This window comes from Sphaeramia orbicularis, chromosome 11 (assembly GCF_902148855.1).
Source record: "Sphaeramia orbicularis chromosome 11, fSphaOr1.1, whole genome shotgun sequence".
NCBI classification, from domain to species: Eukaryota; Metazoa; Chordata; class Actinopteri; order Kurtiformes; family Apogonidae; genus Sphaeramia; species Sphaeramia orbicularis.
In genome coordinates, this window is record NC_043967.1 from 40,119,607 (window position 1) to 40,140,289 (window position 20,683).

At 36.2% G+C, this 20,683-nt stretch overlaps 1 protein-coding gene across 7 annotated transcripts in view; it reads left to right on the top strand.

Annotated features, from left to right (window-relative positions):
• LOC115428498 (MAP7 domain-containing protein 1-like) overlaps positions 1 to 20,683 on the top strand; it is a 69,673-nt gene that overhangs the window by 19,040 nt on the left and 29,950 nt on the right. For 5 of the 7 annotated variants that reach the window (XM_030147578.1, XM_030147579.1, XM_030147581.1 and 2 more), the window contains exons 2-4: positions 12,860 to 13,072; positions 18,235 to 18,303; positions 18,485 to 18,505. In XM_030147578.1, the coding sequence (XP_030003438.1) occupies positions 12,860 to 13,072; positions 18,235 to 18,303; positions 18,485 to 18,505 (303 nt within the window). The remainder of the gene's footprint in view (positions 1 to 12,859; positions 13,073 to 18,234; positions 18,304 to 18,484; positions 18,506 to 20,683) is intronic. The other 2 variants (XM_030147580.1, XM_030147584.1) reach the window with 1 other exon arrangement.

Genomic DNA, 20,683 nt, shown 5'->3' on the forward strand with positions numbered 1-20,683 from the left:
ATAAATATTTGTCCGTGCATAAGCTTTATCTAACATTTAGCTGAGCTGTGGATATGAGGATTATTTGTATTTCTACTGTTGTGTAGGAGAGTAAGATGAGTAACAATGAGTTTCTAAACATTCTATTTACTAATGTTCTACTACATTTACTGTATGTATGTGTTAATATCGATTGAAATTACTTGTACAAATGTCTACATCCACTGTAATTTATCAAACTACATGGATTTTATTGATGAATCATTGTTGCAGGAGATGATGGTGTTTCCATGTTCACTGCTGAGACTCTGAATGTCCAAATAAGACATACAGTATCTGATGCTGCTGAAAAGCGTATTAATAGGATTAGTGGTTCAAAAGTTATTAAACATTTCAGATCAGTAGATGCTTTTAGGTTTTTTTTAGAATAAGTACAAGACCTATGCCTGAATTAGCCTAAATAATCTAAGAAAAGTTGATTTAATTTGATAAAAATCATGTACTCAACATGTTTGTTATAACCACTGTGCTCTACATGTAAATGAAACAAAAACCATAGGACTGATCAAGACCCACAAGACAAATTTAACTTCTCCTCAGAACCTAAACTTTCACCATTAAGATTCACAATGAGCTACCATAGAATGTCACCTCCAATATGAAAACATTGCACACAACTTTTAACATGAACGGATCTGTGAAAAAAAAGAGCACTGTTCTGTTGAAATACTGAGGTGAAAAAGTATTCAGGTCCTTAATTTACTTAAGTAAAAGTACAAGTTGCATATAAATACTCAAAGTCAAAGTTTTGATTTTCAATTAAAATAAAATAAAATGAAAGTAGGCAATGTTTTCACTAATGAGGACGCATTAGAGTTGTCATGTACTGTATGAGGAGTCATTTTTATTGAATTTTTGTACTTTTGGGTGGCTTATAGATAAAGCACTGCATCAAATTGAATGTTATTTTTTGTGTATAGTTACAGGTAACTGTAAGTGTAAAATAAGTGTAATGGAGTAAAAAAATTCTTTCCAGATTTGCTAGAATTAGGAATATTAATCCACATACATACATATGCAAAGTATTTTTAATATATCTGTGTAGGTTCTCATTTGCCCAGATCATCATTCTTAGTATGTCCACAAGTATTTTTTATATATTTTACTGACCGACTACCCAATAAAATAAGGTTCTGCAGCTTTTGGAGATAAGATGGCAGTTATTCTTTTACCAACAAAAGTCATAAAGTTCACTGTTTTTTTTAGAGAAAAATACCAGCGGACTTGTTAAATACTAAGACAATGGTGGACTTAAAAGCGGTGACACAGACCTGAGTAATTACCAAAAGATGCTGTTTTCAGGTTATTTCATTTGAAGCTCAGTAATTAGTCCCGTTCACGTGCAGTCTTTCTCTTAAATTCAGAAATTCAACAGCTGACTAAGCTTTACGACTGCGCAGCCTGTAATTGAAACCACCGAAGCTGAAGGTTTCTCTTCTTTCATCATTATAACGACATTTCTACTTTTGTGGCAGTGATTAGTAGCTGTGGTTGTTCTCTCACGGAGAATCTGACGGGTTCAAAGGTTTGTACAACACTGGTTTGAGGCAGTGGTGTTGTTGACATTTTCGTGTGTGTGGCCTTTTTAGTATCATGGATTCTTAATGTTGGACTCGCTGACCTTTTGTTTTACTTGGTTGCATTGTTGTTCGTCATGAGACTGAGCAGGGGAAGTGTATCTGCTCACCACCACAGATAGACAACAGATTATTTTATGTTCTATTAGTGACATAAGATGTTTTTTTAACTGCTCTCCTGACACCCAGGCTCAAGGCATGTGTTTTAGCTGTTGTCGGTCATAGGAATGTTCTTCCTCTGCTTTTCCCCGGGGCGTGGATTCTTTTTGCCCAAAAGCATTTCCGTTTTTTCCTTTATCCTTAGAGGAAGAAGTTGCGTAGGCATTCGTCAAGGCATACATGTTCTCTGACAGTGTATGTGCAGCTGAACATATCTAGTAGACTCCCGTTATGCATCAGGTTATGGTTTTAAAATAGAAAGTTCATAGGGGTGATGCATTGCGTGGAAACATCTGCGGTCTGCTTCTTGTTAAAGTGTCGAAATAAATACTGTTTTTTGTGTTTTTTCTTTCCTTTCTTGTGATTTGGTCGAGGTTCATGCATCTTCTTGGCACATGTGGACTGTGCAGACACGTACAAAGGCACATTTGCTGTATAAACACATGCGAGCGAAACGTGCATGCCACGGATTCCTGAGGTTGGCCTGACCCAGATCCAACATGTCCCACTCATCACAAAGACACACACAGATGCATTCACATACTGTCTCTGCGTGCACATACTTCAAAACAATAGAGGCTGACCTGCTTCACACTGTGGGGGGTTCAGCACCCTCCACCTTTAATATCAATAAATGCTGTCTTTGTTTGAAGGTTTTTACACAGGACCAGGCCAAATGTTGTAACATAGGCTTGAAAAACTTGCTCAAGAAGACACTTACACTCCCACTTAACCCACAAAGACCCATCACTACTTTCATGTCAGTTCGCAAATTAATTTTCTCTATATCTAACCTTTCTAAAGTGATTTATTGCCATTTATTTATAATAGTATCCTCTGTATTTTGTATTTTATCAGTATAAATCAGGTATTTTTCTGTATTTAATTCACTGATCATGAAGTTGTTCTTAACAGCTTAGATTAAAGTTGAGGGTTATTATGTCAAAAGCAGAGAAAACTGAGAAAAAAGTGACTTTTTCAGTCAAGTATATCATTAACTGAACATAAATCAAGCATTTTCTTCCACTGTCATTGATCCAACTCCATGGGTTTTACTAGTGAATCAGTGTTATAGAAGATGAAGGTGTTTCCATGGTAACTACGGAGCCTCTGAACGTCCAAATGGGTCAAATCCGAAGACCATGAAAAGATGAAAAACTGCATTTTACACCAATTATTTACATGTATTGATAGGATTAGTGGATCCACAGGGATTAAACAGTTTTTATCAGTAGATGCTTCTGGTCGGTGATGGATATTTGGGTCTTTATGGGTCAAGATGGAACAAAGTACTTGATGTACATATTCATCAATGTTGCAGATTCACAATATGGTGCTTGAATAGGCTGTATTAATCTAATAGTGTGGATGGTAGTGACGAGAAAGAGTTTTATCAGTTTCCTCAAGCTGATGTGAATTGTCTGTGTTTATCTCCTTCCTTTCAGATGTATTATGTCTGTCAGAACATCACTTTTTGACCTAAATACACTGTGTAGATGTTGATGTTACTGATGTGGAGTTTTGCTGACATTAAAAACAGAGGAACCCCAGTGAGACATGAATATTTGCAGATTCCCTCCTATGATGATGTGAAAACTCCTTTTCTTCCTGAATTGGTAATTTTTGAATCTCAATTAGAAGTTGACTGACAGGTTTTTTTAAAAGGCAAAAACAATAATAGCTTAAAGCAGAAACTGTTGTTATTTTATTTATATAGCTGTATTTTGCGTTCGTGTGATGCATTGTTGCTTGTTTTATTGTAACTCAGTATCATCTCAAATGAGGATTATCTCAGTATTTTCTCAGATGTAAATAGTTAGTGAAGCGTGATATTAACCCTATAATGCCAAACGTATCATATTTGATACGTGAGTTTTGAAGCCCTCTACATGATCAGTGTGATATCTTTTCCTTGAAAAACCTGATGTATACAATTAGATACATGTAATACACAGATAATCCACCAGGGGGGAGGAATTTGTTCACCAGAGGCCTTTCCAGTGACACTACCGGACTGTCATTAATGAGAAAGGAGGAAGAACTTTGCCAGTTTTGAAAAGGAATTACCAATTTGTTAGACATGTTTGTGTTATATGATGTTTTTGTTTGTTCAAAAATAATAATATTTGAGCATTGAGACCTGATGTACCAAATATGATACAAAATTGAAACTTATATGTGGAAACTACGGTGGCCCAGAGGTGCAACAGGCCAAAAAATTATCCACTGGACGAAAAAAATTATCTACTACAAGAAAAAAAAAAGAGAACAGCCTAAAAAAATTATCCACTGGATGAAAAAAATTATCTACTACAAGAAAAAAAAGAGAACAGCCCAAAAAAATTATCCAGTATAAGAAAAAAAAAAAGAGAACAGCCTAAAAAAATTATCCACTATAAGAAAAAAAAGAGAACAGCCTAAAAAAATTATCCACTAGATGAAAAAAATTATCTACTACAAGAAAAAAAAAAGAGAACAGGCAAGCATTAGCTTAGCAACGAACCTTCACACAGTGCACACAAGGGCCATTTACCACTGAAAACTAACCCCAACCATACCCTAACCCTAACCTTAACCATTTAACGCCCATGCCTAACCTTGAGCAGACACTGGAACCGTATTTAATCATTTAACTGCTTTGCAAACTATATTAATGGAAATATCTATATTTTAAAATAACTTTATTTTTTAGCGCACGACCTCCACTTCCGGTGGGGTACTTCCTTAGCATTAGCCACATTAGCCGAAAGCCTTAAAATTTTTCAGCCTATCCTTTTATTTTTTATGGTGGCCTTAATTTTAAAGCAAGGCACCTTTCGGGTAAACAGCGCCCCCGTAATTGAAAAGGTGGATGATGTTTTTTTTTTCTTATAGTGGATATTTTTTTGGGCTGCTCTCTTTTTTTTCTCATAGTAGATAATTTTTTTCACCTGTTCTTTTTTTTTTTTTCTTATAGTGAATAATTTTTTTGGCTAGTAGATAATTTTTTTTTGCCTGTTCTCTTTTTTTTTTCTTTTAGTGGATAATTTTTTTGGCTGGTCTCTTTTCTTTCTTATAGGGGATTTTTTTTTTCATCTAGTGGATAATTTTTTTTGGGCTGTTCTCTTTTTTTTTTTCATATAGTGGATAATTTTTTTAGGCTGTTCTCTTTTTTTCTTGCAGTAGATAATTTTTTTGTCTAGTGGATAATTTTTTTAGGCTGTTCTCTCTTTTTTTTTTCCTTATAGTGGATAATTTTTTTGGGCTGTTTTTCTCTTTTTTTTTTTCTTGTAGTAGATAATTTTTTTCATCTCGTGGATAATTTTGTTGGGCTGTTCTCTTTTTTTTTCTTGTAGTAGATAATTTTTTTCATCTCGTGGATAATTTTTTTAGGCTGTTCTCTTTTTTTTCTTGTAGTAGATAATTTTTTTCATCTAGTGGATAATTTTTTTAGGCTGTTCTCTTTTTTTTTTTTCTTGTAGTAGATAATTTTTTTCATCTAGTGGATAATTTTTTGGCCTGTTGCACCTCTGGGCCACCGTAGGAAACTGATATTGGGAAAAAAAAAAATTTGGGTTGTTCAGAAGGACCAACAAAGGCTCCAGTTTCAAAGAACTGGAATTTTCTGTCAGTGATTTCATGGTTCAGGCTTCACAGGGTTAACCATGATATCAGACAGTATAGCTGCTCATTTCTGCTGATACCAATAGTTTGTAAAAAAAAAAAAAAAAAGTAAAATAATAGGATTCATACAGCACTTTTCTAAATGCTCACAGATGAAAAATGATAATATCTATTCCAGTTGTATAGACTCTGATGAGACATTTTCACATCCTGTTTTTCTTACCAATGATTCATTCACAAGATATCTATTTAAAGGCAACTAGGAAGTCAGCAGATGTTGCATTTTTTCCCATAATCTGAAAAGATGATGCAGATGATGATGACTTGTTTGTCATTTCTTATCAGCAGTGGATCATCTCGTATTTTGTGCATGTAAAAATAGAACTTTAAAAGGAAAATTGACTGTAAAATGTCATTTGTTGCAGCTCCTCTACATCCAATCACAACTCTCAAACCTGATGTCAGCAGCATAAAAGGCTGGGAAATCTAGACTGAACTAAAACAACACATACCAACATCCATAGCCCTTCAGCTGTCGGAGTTAGGCTTAAAAGTTAAGATATTTTCCTATAACACAAAACACCAGTGCTGTGTGGCCACTACTTAACATGACTATATTTGGCTCTGACATTGGCAAGTTATCAAGCACTTTATGACACTTTTATACCAGATGGATATGAAATTTAGCAGCCCAAAAACAAACAAATAAAGTTTCCGGCCCTGCTTTGGAGTCAATCGGACATCCTCCAGTTGGATGCCTTGGCTCTGGCTATCGTCGCGGCTCTGTCCCAAGGTGCCTTGACAGAAGCCAGCCCCTTTTATGGCTGACAGTATGGCGCTAATCGCTATTTATAAACCTAGAGTCTGTCACAGTGGCACAGAAACCTGAGATGGCAGTGGAGGAATGAGGAGAGGAGGGAGGGGTAGAGGCCATGCTGAATCTGTGTTTCTGTGTTAAACAGAGACGTGAATGACTGAACACATGTGATGAGGCTGCACTGGACATGATCCTAAAGCCTTATCTGCAGGAATGCGTGGATATTTGTTGTTGTTGTTGCATACCTCCCCACTTGAAATGTGTCTAATATTGTGGCCGTGCATCAAAATCATCATATTTTAAGATCATAAGGACCTAATATTAGTGCACTGGAAACATTCGAGCTTTGTGATTTGGTGCAGAAGCTATATTGTGATTATTTTGGACAGTATTGCAACTTGAGTTTGTTTTCTGTATTGTCAAGGAAAATGCAAAGATTACTGATCATTTTGAAATGTGTGTTTTCTCTAAGTCAAACCTACAGCCACGGAAAAAATTATTAGACCATCAAAAGTCATCAAAAACAATGGTTATGTAATCAAGCACTAACTCCTGTGTGTATCGTGTGACTAAAACAGACAGAAAAGAAAACATGGAATGCCTAAAAGCACTGTTTTTGTCAGCTATTGATGTAAGAACTGACGTGATTTTGGTTATTATCAAGAAAACATGGAAAATGGCTAAATATCAGCTCTTAACCCTTTCATGCATGAATTATGAGAACCTTAGTCAAGATTTTTTTCCTGAGTGTTTTTATTCCTCTTTGGGCATGAAAATAACAATGCGATTGAAATTTTTTTAATGAATCTATTTTTCATGGAGTTACAAAAACCACGTGTTTAATTTTAGAAGCAAAGAAACATGTATTTAAAACCCATTATCAGAAATGATAAACTGTGTGAAAACTATAAAATAAATATTTTCAATGTAGCTAATCTGATGTTTTCTCATATATTAGCATACTCTAATACTAGTTGTTACTCACTTCATTGAGATAATATTTAAAACAAAAAAAAACAAATAAACTGTTAATTACAGTCTTACAACAATTAGCAACTGATTTACACTAAAACATGTTAGTGCAGATCAGGTTTATTAAGAACAGCAAAGTTACAGTAACGGTATGGGAAAATGCATGAGTGTGCACTGTGTTGGCTGATATGCGACTAAAACAACAAAACCTGTGAATGTACAAGAGAACAACTGTAAAATAGCTGTCCAATGTAGTGACCAGTATGCATGAAAGGGTTAAATTAAACGCTTATGAGCTGTTTTTGTTGTTATCATTATATTTGTCTAAACAAATGTACCTTTAGTTGTACCAGGCATTAAAATGAACAAGAAATTGAAGAAAACAAGGGTGATCTAATGATTTTTTCTGTGAATGTATATGCTTAGTCTAGAATAGAAAATACCAAAACCTAGAAAATGGCACTTTTATTTTTGTCTTTAAGCCAGTTTCTCTCCCTCCAAGATATCATCATACACACAACGGACCTTTAAACTGAAGCCATTGTGACTGTATAATTGCACTGCAATTTGATTAATTATGCAGGTTTGTAGATAATTTATGCAAAGTATACTTCAAATGCAGTATTAACCTTTGTGAATCACTGCTTTTCTTCCCTGCATAAATCTCTTAAACCACTTCAGCTCTGCTCGGAACTACCAAAAAACAGAAAAAATACTGAAGTATGAAGCAAGTTTTTTTGCGTGTAGGCTACATTTTTGACTTGGGGGTCCCTGAGGTTGTAAATGTAAGTCGTGTCTAATAGACCTGTACGAGTAACTGACATCAGATTGAAAAATGTCACAAAAAGAAACATTCTTGCAGAAACATGCAATAAGCTCTAACACTGGCACAATGACACCAAATCAAAATTAGACAAAAGCTGAAGTGACCTCAGGGGTTAAATGCAATATTAAAGAAATGTCTAATCCCCTTACTGTATAACAGGCATGTTAGTTACTTATTTTCTACAGCCAGTAGCAGATTCAACTTTATTTTGCAGTGTTTTTAATGCAGTCTGGCATAATGGCAAGATGGTATTGGCAAGAATATGGCAATACATGTATTTAAAGCCTTATGATTTAATAAATAAACTGTATATGTGGAAAAATTACATATAATAAACACATCTCCAAATGCATAAAATCTGAGTAATGTTGATGCAGTGTGTTCCAAATCTGTTAGTATCATATGTATATAATATTGGGTTATTTAGGTGCATTGATATTTCGATTTTCCCCCTAATTTTAGCTACTCCAAGATATTTTTAGCTCTGGTTTTGGTCACTTCCAAGCTTTTGTATGTAATGTGTAGTCATGTGATCCACTTCCAATATATTATTTATTAAAATTCAGCTCAGATTGTTTATTCTTTGCTTCTTACATCTAGTTAATTGTCTGTAGCTCTGTTTATAACATTAAGATTTCAAATGTAGATGGATTTTATGCAGTTCATATCTGCTGTTTGGTTAAATTTGCTCTTATAAGTAGTTTTTTCTTTTAATGTGACTTGCCAATCTTCAAACCATATTTTGAGGAAGCGATCTGAGTCACAGTTATTCCTTCTAGATTCTTGTCTTAAGACCTAATAAGGTTAGTAAACTGGTCCAATTCAAGAAGTCAGTCCCAGTTGGTGAGCAAGTAATCTACTAAAGAAAGGAGGAGCACTACAATCCTCTTTTTACCTAAATCCTAATCCTTTATTCCACATCAGGTAGCAGCAGCAGTGCCGTCCTGTTTCAGCATGATTTTGCTTTTTTTCTCCTTATGTAAACACACGAGTCCTCATTCTCATCCTATTATTCCCCCATTAGTATTCTATTGGGCAGGCGGTGCTTTAAGCTCCGTGTTGGAGTACAGTGGGGGTTGCTGGACAGACGCCCGGTGTTAATCTGTGATTTTAGTGGTTCGGTGAGCGTTTGGACGGGCCTGAGGAGAACGTCACGCTCCATCTGCCCATTGTTGGCTGACTGGAGTGAAGAGCTGGCTTCCATCCTCCGGCCTCTCACCTTCCTCCCTCTCTACATCTCAGCTCCAGGGCTCATTATTACCCAGCTCTGTTTCTCCCTTTATCTCTGCTCCTCCTTTTTGTCATTTTAAATCCTGCACTCCTTTTTTTCTCCTCTCCAACACTCTGTCATTATAAAAAAAAAAACCCTGCTGCAGCCTCTCATTGTCCTCCAGCTCTTATTTCTCCATAAATCTCCGTCCTCACTCTCCAAACGTCCTTGCAGAAGTGCACAACTCGTCCCCTCTCCTCCTTCCTGCTCCCTCTCTCCTCGCCGCCCCCCTCCCACAGTGTGTCATTACCGCTCTGTGCAGTTTGTCACCGACTTCTCAGCGACGATCTGGGTGGGAGGGGGCGACTCGACATCAGCGGGACGGCCCAGATTGCAAACAAAGTCAAACAGGATGTGTTTTCTGGCTTTTTGGGGCCTCTTTGTTACCCTCTGCAAGGGTCAAAGGTCAGGAAGTCTGGCCTCATGACCGGATATGTGCGTAACTATGACTAGTGCTCATGTTAGAAGCCTTTTATACAGAACTTTTAATGCTTTGTGTTGCATAAAACTTATATAGATCCACACCTTTTGGACATGTCCTAATCTTCATAACTATTGGACATCTATATTTACTACATTTTCAAACGTATATGACATTAACTTTACACCCTCAGCCCTGATAGCACTTTTTGGAGTGACTTCTCAAAACATTCATATTTTAAAATATTATTCAAATGCTATTGCATTTGCATCCCTACTTGCATGACATCTTATACTTTTGAGGTGGGAACAGGAAACCCCTCCCACATATGATCAGTGGACAGCAAATATCGTGAGGTTTTTACATATGGAGAAGATGAGATGTACGTTAGCAGGATGAACTGCAAAATTCTATAAAGCAAGGCAGCCTTTTCTAGAATACACAAACTTATAGAATGAGCACTTTACTTACACTTTACATGACTTTGATACCAAATCACCACTCATCACCTAGATAACTATATGTATTGTACATATTTTATTTCTTTTATTGTTATTTCTTCTTTTTTTATAATTATTATTTATTTAATGTTATTTTTTTTTTTTTTTTTTGCTTTTTGCTTTTGCTATATTTTTACACCTAGAACTTGTGTAAATACTATGTCCCTCCTGTTCATATTCTTGATGTCTTTTGGTATACATACTTACATGTTAATGTTTATCTCTAAGTTGGGGGTGGGGACTTATATAATGTCCACACTGTATGATACATCCATGTCATGCTGTTGAAAATCCATAAATAAAATTACAAAAAACAGAACAAAACAACCCCCCCCCCAAAAAAAAAAAAAAACTTACATAGGTGGGTTTTAAAGACATTTATTTTACCTGCATTGCATTTTTTGGAATCTATTTAAAGCTGTTGGAGCTGAAACCAGAGTTCAAAGTCTTCAATCGTCAATCAAAACATTAACTATAAAGATAGATGAACCTGATGTCATTTCATGCTGTTATGGAAAAGTGAAGTCATTTTTCCAAGCTTCTGTGTCAGGTCACATCTGACCGAATCTGACAGCGACATCAATCAGATATTTAACCCCGGACCAGTCTATGTTTAGCCAAAATCTGTGCCACAGGATAGATTTTGTACAGCCTGAAAACACACAAGTCTGAAGCATTCCACTTGAATTACAATATGATGAAGGGTAATTATGAAAAGTTGATGTAAAAAACAACAAGACCTGTGGCTTTAAGATGTTCAGATTTTATCAATATTACCTCAAACCAGATGGAAGTTATAATAATCATGAACTGATTAAGCTGCCGGCCAGTTAAATGACATTTAGAGATGAACTGTACGAGCTCCTGATAATCACGGAGAAACATAGAAATGCTGCTCTCTGCCAAAAGACGGTGTTGTTAAATGCACTAAAGAATCTTTTATTTTTCATTTATAACAACATATAATGCAAAGGGATATAACAGGTAGCATGTCTGTCCAGATCATAACTAGAAAGCCATCAGTATTTTTCTAATAAACTTGGTACAATTCATCAGTTATGCATTAAAGTCATTCCTTTCACTGGTCTGTCTATTATCCATCCGTCTAGGTCGTTTACCATCAGATGTCGAAGTGAAGATTGTATGTTGTTAACTGATCCAAGGATCCATATTCTGAATCTGTGGTTTTGAGTCAAAGGACAATGCAATCCTCTGGTTTCATTTGTTGAAAATATGTATCTTTGAGTTTCTGTCTGTAAATAGACAGGTATGAGCATGTGACACAGTAGGAATGTAACATAACATTATAGGCAACATAAACAGTAATTACTGAATGCACCTACTGAGCAAAGTACAGAATAACAGTAACAATGTTATGACTCTCACCCATAATGCCACAGCGAAGCCCGTCACTTAAGTAAATTAAGTTCAGCACAGCATTTATAACCAAAGCGCTAGCATAAATAGAGTGTATTATATACTTCTTTTTAATTGCATCATTTTTTTCTTAATGTATTACCTCGTTTTGATCAGGTTTATGTCTTATTTGTGTTGCATTTGAGTTAATATTAGATGACTGCATCAACTCAGTAAGACATAAAACACTTACAGAATAAATCCACATCAGCAAACTGACGCGATGCAGATGTAACAGCGTTAAATAAATGTTAAGCTTTTGTTTTTGTGTCTAATTATGTATAATTACATTTTTGTGTTTTATCAGACTCTATATCTCATCAGGTTTGGTCTCTAAATAATCAACAAAAACTATCTTGTTGAGCAGACAGTCATTTTTTTCTCAATATTTTTATTGGGTTTTTCATATAACACACTAAAAAAATGTAGAAAAAGTATAGATACAAATATAAAGCAAGAAGCTGGAGAGACATGTACGGAAGGTTATGCTATACGTGACAAAAAATAAAATAGTTTCTGTTCCTTCACACATACATGTCATTATGAACAGTCAAATATACAAAGACACAAACCAGCATAGATAAGCACATAAGCAAACAAACAGTGCTGCCTTAGACAAAAACAACCATAACAACAAAAAAACAAAAACAAAAACAAAAAAGCATAGTCATTTTAAAAAAGTAACTGGATTGACTCTTTTTTGGGAATAATTAAGGCACTCAAGCATTAATTGTCCCCATGATAATCTTTATGTTAACATTTTTTTTCTTTTTAAGGAAACAACTTCAAATAATCCTCTACAAACACCAGCTCATTTCTTCTTTCCCTTCAGGTTATATTAATGTGTATTTTAGCTTCTCCGTGTTATTTCTGCTCTTGTAAACTCAGAATTAATTCCCACGCTGTTCCTCTCACCTACTGCTGTGTGTTTAACAGGAGGCTTTCTGGGACGGAGGCGGGAGGGAGGACCGACTCGTGTGTGTGTGTGTGAAAGAGATGTCTAATGATTTCTAATGAGGCTTGAGTGTTGTGTTAATGAAGTCACTGAGGGATTTACAGGTTAAAGTGAAGGGGGAAGTCAGAAGAGGAGGCGCCACGCTGATTGTGACTGACATGATAGTGAGATGTCACCGAGATAGCACAGAGGGGATAATTTATGCAGATTATAATGATGAATCCAAAGAATATATAGTCACGTGTCAATTTAGTTTTTGATATGAGATGTTAATAACCTTGTCTTTTCTTTTTCTGTCCTGTAGCTCTGCCCTTACAGACGGCGTCTCAGTCGATCCAGAATGGGGAAAAATCACTGGGGAAGGACCTTATGAGTCCAGACGACTCAGCTGTTACAGACCTCTCTCCTAAAACAGACTCCAGCTTCAGAACAGAGACCCCCAGCAAGACAGATGACTCCAAGACAGACGCCAGGCCCTCCACCCCTGGCTCCAACAGCAGCCCCCACCCCAAAAAAGGTACATTTCAGACACAGTGCAAACAAGTCGCCACAACAGAACGATCTGCAACATGAGATGAGATGAGATTAGCTTTATTTATCCCTCAAGGAAAAATAGAACCACGGAAGAACAAAAGTTCAGTTGCGGAAAACATTATTAGACCACCCTTGTTTTCTTCAATTTCTTGTTCATTTTAATGCCTGGTACAACTAAAGGTACATTTGTTTAGACAAATATAATGATAACATTGCAAAGGACATTCCATAAAAAAAATTCCAAATAAATAGAAAAATTTTAAAAATTAATCTAAAAAAATTGTTGCATTATGCAGTTTCCAATCAAGACAAGTGTTTAATGTAAAAAAGCTAAAACTTTCACTTTCCTGGGTCTCAGGAGGCTATACAGTCACAGGAAAAACTATTAGACCACCCCTGTTTTCTTCAGTTTCTTGTTCATTTTAATGCCTGGTACAACTAAAGGTACACTTGTTTGGACAAATATAATGATAACAACAAAAATGGCTCATCAGAGTTTAATTTCAGAGCTGATCTCTATCCATTTTCCATGGTTTTCTTGATAATAACCAAAAACACTTCAGTTCTTACATCAATATCTATGGTGTTGTACTGACAAAAACAGTGCTTTTAGACATTCCATGTTTTCTTTTCTGTCTGCTTTAGTCACATGATACACACAGGGAGTTAGTACTGGATTGCATAACCATTGTTTTTGATGACTTTTGATGGTCTAATAATTTTTTCTTTGACTGTAGTAAATCAAGTCAATACAGTTCTTCAAGTCTCCAGTCTATCAGATGTCCACTTAAATTTCACACACACCAGACAACTTTTCAAGAAATTTTACAGTTGGAGACAAATTTCTGGTGTAGATGATTTTTGATGCAGTCGCATGCTCCCTTCATCTTGATTAATTAATGTAACATTGTCATAAATCTTGGTCCAACCTGTCTTAGTTTTGACTTTTTTCCATCCTGACATTACAACAAAATCAAACCTTGTCAATATTTTCTTGATATTTGAAGTCTTGGCTCACACTAACAATCATGAACATTAACAACTAGGATGCATGCTCTTTCACCAGCATAAAACAAAAAACAAACTTGATTACAGGTATTTGATTGAAACAGTAAATTGGAAATCTTTATCTGTAGTTTGGTGGTAACTATGATGTCAGACATTGTTATCAGCTGATAATTGTTGATATTGACCACTATTGGTACTAACATATTATAATATAATCAAGATTTTTTCATAAAAGTGCATGTTTGGGTTTGTGTTCATCCCAAAATAATGGGATAGAGGGCTTAAAGATGTAAAAATAGCAACTTCTCTGGTTGAAGTTGGGATAAATACCAACAAAATCGAAAGAAGGAATCATAAAATAACATCAGTATCACCATCGGCCAAGAATTTAACAATAGGTGCATCAATTTATTGTCACAGTTCAGTACACGGTTGGTGTCAGTTGCTAAAATATGTTCTTATGGCTGTGTGGGTTGTAGAGTTTCAGAAGAGTTGGCAGATTTCCCTTTGGTGAAGCAGTATTTTATTACCATACCGCAGAAGACTGATAGTCAAAGAAGTGACAAACAAGAAAACTATGGCTACTCTCTCCACAAGGGAATAATAAATTCTTATACCCTTTTTGCCCTGCATAAAAGAAAACCCTCACAAACATCTGTCTGTTGTGTTCAGTGCGCATACATAGAATCACAGGCAACAATTGTCATTCATTCTCGGGTCAAATGACTCTGCACTCACTGGTGTTTATCGGCTCTGGCTCTGTTGTGATTGAAACAGAACATCCAGGTCTACCCATTATTTTTCACACCTTTTCAGACACAGAGCTAGGATGCATGGCACGTAGCCAAGCAAGAGCAATATTTATTAGCTTTAACAGTCGTGAGCAGCATGTAACTGTATTTCTGTTCATATTGTGTTTTTGCAAGGTTGACATGAACATATATATTTATTTCTCTGTCACTTGTCTTCAGATACAAGAAAATAAACCATATTTTTCTACAGGCTGAAGTCATATTTAGTGTGACCTGCATGCCCATTTCAAAAAATGTTCCAAAAAATAAGAAATGTGTAGAATGAAACCGAGTGTAAAATACCAGAAAATGTATGCAGTAGAAATGAGCATACATATTTATTTCTCATTCTTCAGATTCAACAACAAGAACACTGGAAATATGTGCACAGCCTTGTAAGACACACACAAAAAAAACAAAATAAATGTGTTCTAAGCCTTAAAGTCACTATTTAATGTAACTCCTGACCTCATGACCTCATGACAAGAAGCAGCACAAACAGTTAGAAACATCTGTTAAATTAAACATGGTATAAAACATCAGAAAATTAATGCAGTAAATCTCATATTGTCTGAACAAAAGGGTTAAAGGCATGTTAATGCAAAGGGAGGTCACATTAAATACTGCCATTTTGTTTTATAGAAGCTATTTTTTTTTACTGCAGTCATATTTCACATATATTCAGATTTTATTTTAATACAGAGACTGAGAAATGCTTATGTGTGGTCATTAGAACTTTGCTGAAACAACAAATCTAACGGTGGCCCCAGACTTTTCACTGTACTCTACATTTCCTACTTGTCAGCTGTTTGGACTTGACTGTATTTGTTGTTTAATTCAGATTAGCTCTTTCTCAAACAGTGCCAGTATGGCTCAGACTAGTCTCATAAATCATTACAGCTGCGGCTACAGTTTCAAAACACGTCTGTCAACCTAACAAAAATGGCTTGACAAGTTAAATCCATTGTTTTAATCCTATTTTTTTCTGTCATCGCCTCAGACAAAACCTGTTTATGTCTTGCGTGACAGGCATTCATGTGAACCTTCCACACTTTTTTTGCACAAATGGAAGTTTTGGTGGTAAATTGAGTCATTCCCATCAAACAGATGGCGGTGGCCGAAAGCCAGAATCGTCTTTTGCACTGGAGAGACAGGACGTATAGTGTGGAAGACGGATGGTGGGGTGGGTGGAGGTGGTGGGGGAGGGTGTGGATGCATTAAATGACGTGTCAGTGTGACTGGACCTCTGAGGCCATGAGATTTATTTTTCTCTGCCCTTCAAAGTGTCTGCGTATCAGCAGACTGGAGCATGCAGCCGTGGAGGGAAAGTCTGCAAAGGTAGGGGAGTGAGGGAGGAAATCAGGTTACCATGGAGATGGGGCTGAAGTGCTGCATGGCCCTCTGTGATTGGCTGGGAATGAGCGGCATACATATTACATAGCATGAAGAAGAACCACAAAAGGAAACGGGCTCAGTATCACCCCAGGGGTTCTGTTTTTCAGCGGTGTGCACGGTGCTTAGTCGTGGTTTTTCACAGCCGGTTTTAAGGCGGACTCATGTGTGAAAGAGCTACACAAATCCTGCTTTAATACTCCTGTGTCTTTCCAAGTGTATTAGGAATCACGCTGATCATCCCTGCAGACGAGAGCAGCTGAAAACACACGAACGTCACTGTTACGAGTTCAGTGTTTACCATCATCATGGTGTAGGAGATGACAGCTGTATTGCCCTTGAGACTGAATTAGATCTGAAGTGAAGTGTTTCCTTTGTATGATGAAATGTTGATCTTTTTGACCTTTTTTATGCATCTGTAGTTTGTGTAATTTCCAGTTTCTCAGATAGATTAAACAGAGAAATGACAAAGAGCTTTTGTCACAGACCAAATGCTCATAAAAAGACCAAAAGAAACCAGAAAATTGTTTGGAAACCTTTGTCTCAATCCTATTTCGTACAGTTCATCCGTGAGCACAGATAATAGCTATAAAACAATAGCTACAACCATCACCACCAGCACTTAAATTGGGGTCAGCAGTTACACAAAGACGTGAACATACATAACTTAGGGAATTGTAATGAGCTTCACTGTGTTTCATTGTTATCTTTGTCTTTAGTATTGTTTCATAGGGCCTTTGAGACTGGTTAACCTTGCAATCTTAAGTAAACAGCTGGAACGTTAATTGTGCAGCATCTTGTTACTGAATTTATGATCCCAAATGATTACACAAAAGCGTTCCTCTATTATTTTGGCTGCTTTTCTTAGGTTGACGGATGTCTGGAGTTAGTTAAAGGAGTGATATTTAGCTTTTGTAAATGGAATTTTGTATTTTAAACATTTCCCTGTGGTCTACATAAACTGTAAATGCTTCGCTTGGCTCTGAATTCTTCAGGTCCATCTTCAACCCTATTTCTGAGTAATGACAGGAGAAAGGTCATTTTAAGCGCTGGCCATTTTAATCCAAATGAGCCACTTCACGCCCCACCTTCTCCAGTTTGTTGACTGTGCTGCTTGTGTTCATTAATACAACCAACAACTGAACATTTTAGGTAATCGGCTCAAAGTTTGGACATATTTTCAGTACGGACTACAACTGCTGCTGTTGATAAACAGTTGTCGTATTTGGAGAAAGGTTCATTGGAAGTCTTGACCTTATATGTGCAAATGTCATTATAAAACATAACAAATTAATAATAATAGCTTTATTTATATAGCACCTTTTAAAAACAAAGTTTACAAAGTGCTTTTGACAAGCAAGTAAAGGGCACAACAGCAGGGTGCAAGATGTAAGTAAAAACTCTAAAACAGAAGCAACACAAATTAAGCAGGAATTGAAACAGGTTGTAGAAATCCACTTGATTTTTGCCAGAATTAATATAAAGATAGTTTTGCAGCACCTGGAGGGTTCAAATTCAAACTTTATGAACTATTAGGGTCCAAATACACAAATAAATGTACCAAAGATTAATAAAAGTGGGTTTAGCAAAATATGACCCCTTTACATCAACTGTCTTGGAAGCAGCTTAATCTCATTTTAGCTGAAAAATCAAGAATCATCATAACGTATGGATTACTCCAACCATATGCTTTGACTTTCTGTTTCTACTATTCTGTCTTTATATCCAAAATGTAACAGAGTGCAGGCGTTCCTCCATCTCCTCCATTCTGTTGTTCTCCTCCTACGCTCCATCTGAGTCACGTTATTGCAAACAAAATATTAAACCCCACATACTGTGATTTAGTTTTTGGGATATTTGAGCTGTAGTATAGATCTGAGTTTATGTTTTAGGTGCAAATTGTATTTTAATAAATCAGTCAACGTTACTATTTTTTTTGTTTTTTCCCTCACAGATTCAATGAGCTCCGAGCAACGACAGAAACTTGCCAAGGAGAGGCGGGAGGAAAGAGCCAGATATATCGGTAAGAAACTATAAAGCGATATTGACATCAAGTATTATTGTCCTAAAAACCTGCTGATTGCATGTACATCCTCTTCTCTGATCTGTTCTATCTTTAACACGGTCCCTCTTTCCATCTCTGTTCCTCTGACTGACAGTTATTTATTGATGTCTGTTATTGTTTCTCCTTGCATGGCTCTCAGAACAACAAACTCAGCTGCAAGGTAAGGGGCTTCACTAAAACCCTCAGTGTCTGCAGCAGTCATGCCATTGGGGAATAATCAAACCTGTGATGGGATCCCATTTCCGTTCACTTCCCTCCGCTCTGAACAGTCATGCCCTTTATTCCCTCCATGAATCGATTATGTTTGTTTAGCTTTGTGGTGTAATTCTGTGGAAACTTACAAACCCTGTGAACCCTCAACAGTTTCACTTTGGACATCACCGCCCGTCTAACATTTACATCTATCTTTATCGTCTTTTTTTTTTTCATTCCCACCCACATACACATAATTACAGCTCTAGAGTTAACTTTTCTCTCTTACAAAAATATTGTGTAGCCCAAAGACATAAAAGACAATATCGACAGGGTTTCTTCCTGTGGACGAAGGCCAAAGTCTGAGCAGCCAATCAGATCAGAGCTCAGTGGGTGTTTCCTTACAGAGACGTCCCATGAAGCCCAAGGCACTTGGCGTGAAAAATGACTAGTCATTACCGTGAACCGAGGCCAGGCAGATTAGATTTAATTACCACATTCATTAGCATCAATAATGCAGCCGGGCCGCACCACAATTAAAGGGGAATTCTGCAGCTTATTATCAGTAATGTCCAAGGTTTTAGTCGAGATAAGTTCAGTCTCTTGCTGTATGTAATTACATGGTACAAAGTTAGATTTTTTTTAATACTGACCATGCTGTATCTTAACCCTCAAAGACTTAAACTAGCAGCCAGCGCCCAAAAGCATCAACTGTTCTAAAATGTTTTAAGGGTCAAAACACGGTATTCAAAATCTCTCCGATGGGACATTTTAGAGACAATTTGACAGATTAGTGTTGCTAAATGACCCACATTTTTACTTTTACATTCATTTTTGCTTCAGTTGGACCATAAGGGATTATCCAAAACAAGAAGCTACTTTATATTGAAATAAATTAATTAAAGTTCGCTCTCTGACGGGACATTACTGTGTTTCGACCCTTAATGACTATTGAACCACTAATCCTATCAATACATTGACATAATTCAGGTTAAAGGCAATTTCTCAGCTTTTCAGCAGCATCACATTCGTCTTACTTGGACGTTCCAAAGCTCCGTAGTGAACACGGAAACAAATTACATGGTACAAAGTTAGATTTTTTTTAATACTGACCATGCTGTATCTTAACCCTCAAAGACTTAAACAGCAGCCAGCACCCAAAAGCATCAGTTGTTCTAAAATGTTTTAAGGGTTAAAACACGGTATTCGAAATCTCTCCGACGGGACATTTTAGAGACAATTTGACAGATTAGTGTTGCTGAATGACCCACATTTTTACTTTTAAATTCATTTTTGCTTCAGTTGGACCATAAGGGATTATCCAAAACAAGGAGCTACTTTATATTGAAATAAATGTTGGAATGGCAATCAATTAAAGTTCGCTCTCTGATGGGACATCAGAATAGAATAGAATAGAATAGAATAGAATAGAATAGAATGTCTTTATTGTCATTGTACAGGTACAACAAAATTAAAAAGTGCAATCGTCCTAGGTGCCATAAAAAAAGTATAAATAATGTATATAAAAGAGTATAAAAACTAAAATATAAAAAGAAAACCCTGATGGCATAAATATCTAAAAGGCAGCATAAAAAAAGAGTGTTACTAGAAGTATAAAAGAAACATAAAACATCATATACTCTGGACAACTCTGAGTATATGATGTTACTGTGGACATTACTGTGTTTTGACCCTTAATGACTATTGAACCACTAATCCTATCGATACATTGACATAATTCAAGTTAAAGGCAGTTTCTAAGCTTTTCAGCTGCATCATATTTGTCTTACTTGGACGTTCCAAAGCTCCGTAGTGAACACGGAAACACTGGCAACATAATACATTGAAATAATTCAGGTTAAAGGCAGTTTCTAAGCTGTTCTGCAGCATCACATTCGTCTTACTTGGACATTCCAAAGCTCCCTAGTGAACACGGAAACACTGGCAACATTGATTAACCAATAAAACCCATGTAGCTTGACCAATGACAGTAGTTGTAGATGCCTGTATTTACATTCAGTAGTGATATATTTAGCAGAAAAAGTCACATTTTCTCCAGTTTTCTCTGTTTTGATAATTTACTCTAAGCTTTTATGAACTAGATAGTCACTAAATAAAATAAAGGAACATACCTTATTTTCACTGA